The 3,795-nt window shown below is 35.9% G+C and overlaps 1 protein-coding gene across 1 annotated transcript; it reads right to left on the reverse strand.

Annotated features, from left to right (window-relative positions):
- Positions 1-1,230: 1,230 nt before the first annotated feature.
- LOC106094470 (uncharacterized) lies at positions 1,231-1,869 on the reverse strand. Its single transcript, XM_013261691.2, has 2 exons — positions 1,785-1,869; positions 1,231-1,726 (listed from the first exon to the last, which is right to left on the reverse strand). The coding sequence occupies exons 1-2, from the start codon at positions 1,830-1,832 to the stop codon at positions 1,280-1,282; spliced, it is 495 nt and encodes a 164-aa protein (XP_013117145.2). The 5' UTR covers positions 1,833-1,869; the 3' UTR covers positions 1,231-1,279.
- Positions 1,870-3,795: the final 1,926 nt, after the last annotated feature.

The following is a 3,795-nucleotide window of genomic DNA, read 5'->3' on the forward strand; positions in this document are numbered from 1 at the left end:
TGTATTTGGTAGATTTGGGGTGGGGCGCCCCCAAGGTACCCCATTCGAAATTTTGATATCAAATTTTTGTTTGTAACTTACTATAAGAGAGCATCTGATGTTTTTGAAAATTAGGGTAAGGGGGAGGGTCCGCTCCCCCTTGAGATATCAAAAAATTTAGTACCCTATTTTCACCACGGGATCATTATGCACCATCAGTGAAAGAAAAACAAACAAACAAACACAAATTGATTTTTATATATAAGATATATAAGATTTAAACGAATATTGCAAAAATGTGATCATTTGCTAACTGATACTCACTAAATTTAGCACAAAGGTTACTAGTCTTAATCTGATATCAATGTTCGGGAAATGTATCTATGGGGCCACCCCACCCCCATAACACTACCTAAATTGGAAGTATTTGCTAACCATTGCAATATGAGGCTCAAATAAGAGGTATTTTAGAGTAGAACACGAATCTGATATATATTTTCGTTGCTATGTCACTGAGTGGCCGCCCCATGCCCCAAAACACCCACCAAACCGGTCATTTTGCCGACTATGGAAAAATGGAGCTCAAATGAAGGGTATTTGGGACATGTTTGCTGGCTTTTTCATTAAGGGGTTTAAGTGAATGGTATTTGAGATTAGAAAACAAAATTGATATCCAATTTTGAGGCCAATGGCAATATGGGGTTCAAATATATTAGAATATGCTGACATATTTTCAGGGCTTAGTGATTGGGGGACCACCCCACTCCCCAAAACACCCCTGAATCGAGCATATATACCTACCATATCAATGTGGAACTTAAATGAAAGGTATTGGGGGGTGGAGCAAGAATTGATACCCACTTCCGGGCGCAAATTTCTGGGGGTCTACCCCTTTCCCAAAATACCCCACAGACAGCAATTTTTTACTGACCATTGCAATATGGGGCTCAATTATATGTATTTGGGAGTAGAATGCGAATTTGATATTCAAATGTAGGACCATGTATTTAAGGCATCGTCCCTTCCCCAAAACACCCCCCAAAGGGTAAAAATTTTTCGACCATACCAATATGTGGCTCAAATGAAAGGTATTTATATTGTTAAACTGTTTGTCAAGCGATATACTATTTTCCTAGCATCGTATTTCACTGAAAGTTCTTTAATTGTCGAAAATAAATATTCCAAGGAAAATTTTGTAAAAGAAGGCGCAGCGGAGCAGGCCCGGTCCAGCTAGTTTCCATATAAAAATGAAATTTTACCGCGATTTTTTATTTGCTCATCTCTCTATTCTTACGCTTTCTTAACACATTTCAGTCAACGCTTTGAATTTTTTATCCGATTTATCCATCTGTTGAATGTTTTCCCTTAATTTAGCCAAATCAATTTTTTTCAAGCGAAACCATTGTTTTTTAAGATAATCCCGATGACCGTGTTTCACAAATAATCTTAAAACTTTTTTCGCTTCAGCTGGAGCACCTTTCTTTGAATATTCTTTAGTCAGCTTAACCAATTCAGCCAAATCATTGAAGTGTTTCTCAGAACAAACATTGCCAGATTTCTCATTGATTTTCTTTAAAATATTTTGCAAATCCTGATGATATTTGTCATATGTATAATCGGCAGGTATGTCCTCAATGACTTTCTTAATAATGGGTTGAACATCGACCAATAGAGTTTTGAATTTGCCAAATTGATCAAGATATTGCAAGTCATTGGATTTCGATAGCAAACTTAAGGCTGGGGAGAACTAAAAGAAAATGTTTGAATTTTTTTTTTACTGAGTGGAATATAGCAATAAATCTTACTCTTAAGCTTATCGAAATGATGGTCAAAAGACCCAATATTAATTTCATTTTGAATTAAAATAACTCCGGCTTCTGTATCGTACAAATTGTGAATGTTCAATAAAACCATTCAATTCAGAGAATATGTAATATTTATAATCAAAATAATTTACCTTAGGCTGGATTGTTTGTTTGGCATAGGGAAGATTTTAATGTTTGAAGATAACTGCAAATTTGCAAATTTGAGCATGAACATTCCATTAAGGAACAGGGGCAAACTTCTGACATATCAATGAGTTTAAGCTCATTGATAAGGTCCCCCTTTTTATAGTCGAGTGCAAACTGCTTGCTCAGAGCGACACCTATTTGGAGAGAACGCAGGCGTTCAGCGTCATGAGTGGGCATGTAAACCTCTGCACTACTGTGGTGTTTGTATGACAACTGAAATTTATTTATGGCTTCAAATAATCCTTTTTAAGGAAATTGCTTTTAAAATATTTTCTTTGGTTTCAATTTTAGTTTTTTATTTTTTTTTTTTTTTGTAATTTTATGATACATTCCTTTAGAAACACTATGTTGTGGCCTAGTGTACATTTGTAATGAAATCGAAACCTCAAGACTACATGCGCTGCAATTTTTGTTTAAAAATATCCGCATGTATCGCTTACCGATCTTATCGCATATGAGTACATATATTGAGATTATTGTACCTATTAAAATAGACGATGTGTCAAAAAGAATGATTCAGCTTTGTAAATTTAACTCATTTTTTGTGATTACTTCGAATTATTTAGCATGACTACTCGTAAAGTAGTAAAGAAAACATACCACGCATTGAATGGCCAGGGCAAAAGAAAACCAGTGAAAATGCATCAAACGATTTAGACCAAATGCTTATAAGTACAAGTCATTGTTCAACCGAGAGATCGGTCTATATGGCAGCTTTATCCAAATCTGAAACGATCAGTGCCAAATTGAAAAAAGATGTCGAAGGGCCTAAGGCAACTCACTGACCCAAATTTCAGCAAAATCGGATAATAAATGCGGCTTTAATGGGCCTAAGACCCTAAATCTGAGGATCGGTCTATATGGCACCTATATCCAAATCTGGACCGATCTGGGCCAAAATGACGAAATGGCCTTTTACCTCGCAAATGTCGCCAACAATAAGAGGGGATAAACGCCGCTTTGTCCGATGTTCTCGCCAGGATTCGAACGCGTTCAGCATCATAGGCTACAATGGCACGAATTCGATATCCGCATTCAAGGCGAGGTGGTCCCACCCAAAAAAGATAGTAGAGAGCTAAAGAAGGCGCAGCGGAGCGGGTTCCAGTTCGGCTAGTTATTTATAAATAAAAACTTCCTTCGCCTGCACAATGTGTTGTAGGATATTCGAATTGATTTGGATGTTGCTGAGAAGGATAAGAATATTAATAAAATTGTAAGCTTTCATAAATGTTAGTGGCTCGAACCACAATAGCCTCCTTTTCCTTCTTTTAACATCTGACAACTAGTTTTTAAGCTCTAAATCATATGTGTAGTGTTTTATTTGAATTTTTTCTTTACATACAATTTCTAAATATATAATCCATCAACGGATAAAACAAAAATTATTATACATTAAAAATAGTTGTAAATCTCTCTTTACATATAAATAAATTTGTGTTTGTTTGTTTTTTTGTGGGTTTGTTTGTTCCGTATAGACTCAAAAACGGCTGAATTTCTTTACAATTTTCACAGATTTCTTTACAATTTTCACAGATTGTGGGGAGTGGTTCGGAAGGAGCAATAGGCAATATAATTTATTGATATTACGACCCCAAAATAAAAGTGAACCGATCGGGACAATATGAGATTGAAATGAAAGGTATTCAAGAGTAGACTACGAATTTCATATTAAAAATTAGGTCCAAGTAACTGGGGGGCCTCCCCGACCCCAAAACCCCCTAAAATAGGTTTATTGGACGACAATTACAATATGGAACTCGAATGAAAGATGTTCGGGAATAGATTACGAAAATGGTCAGGAAGG

The sequence above is a fragment of the Stomoxys calcitrans genome, chromosome 1 (assembly GCF_963082655.1).
Source record: "Stomoxys calcitrans chromosome 1, idStoCalc2.1, whole genome shotgun sequence".
NCBI classification, from domain to species: Eukaryota; Metazoa; Arthropoda; class Insecta; order Diptera; family Muscidae; genus Stomoxys; species Stomoxys calcitrans.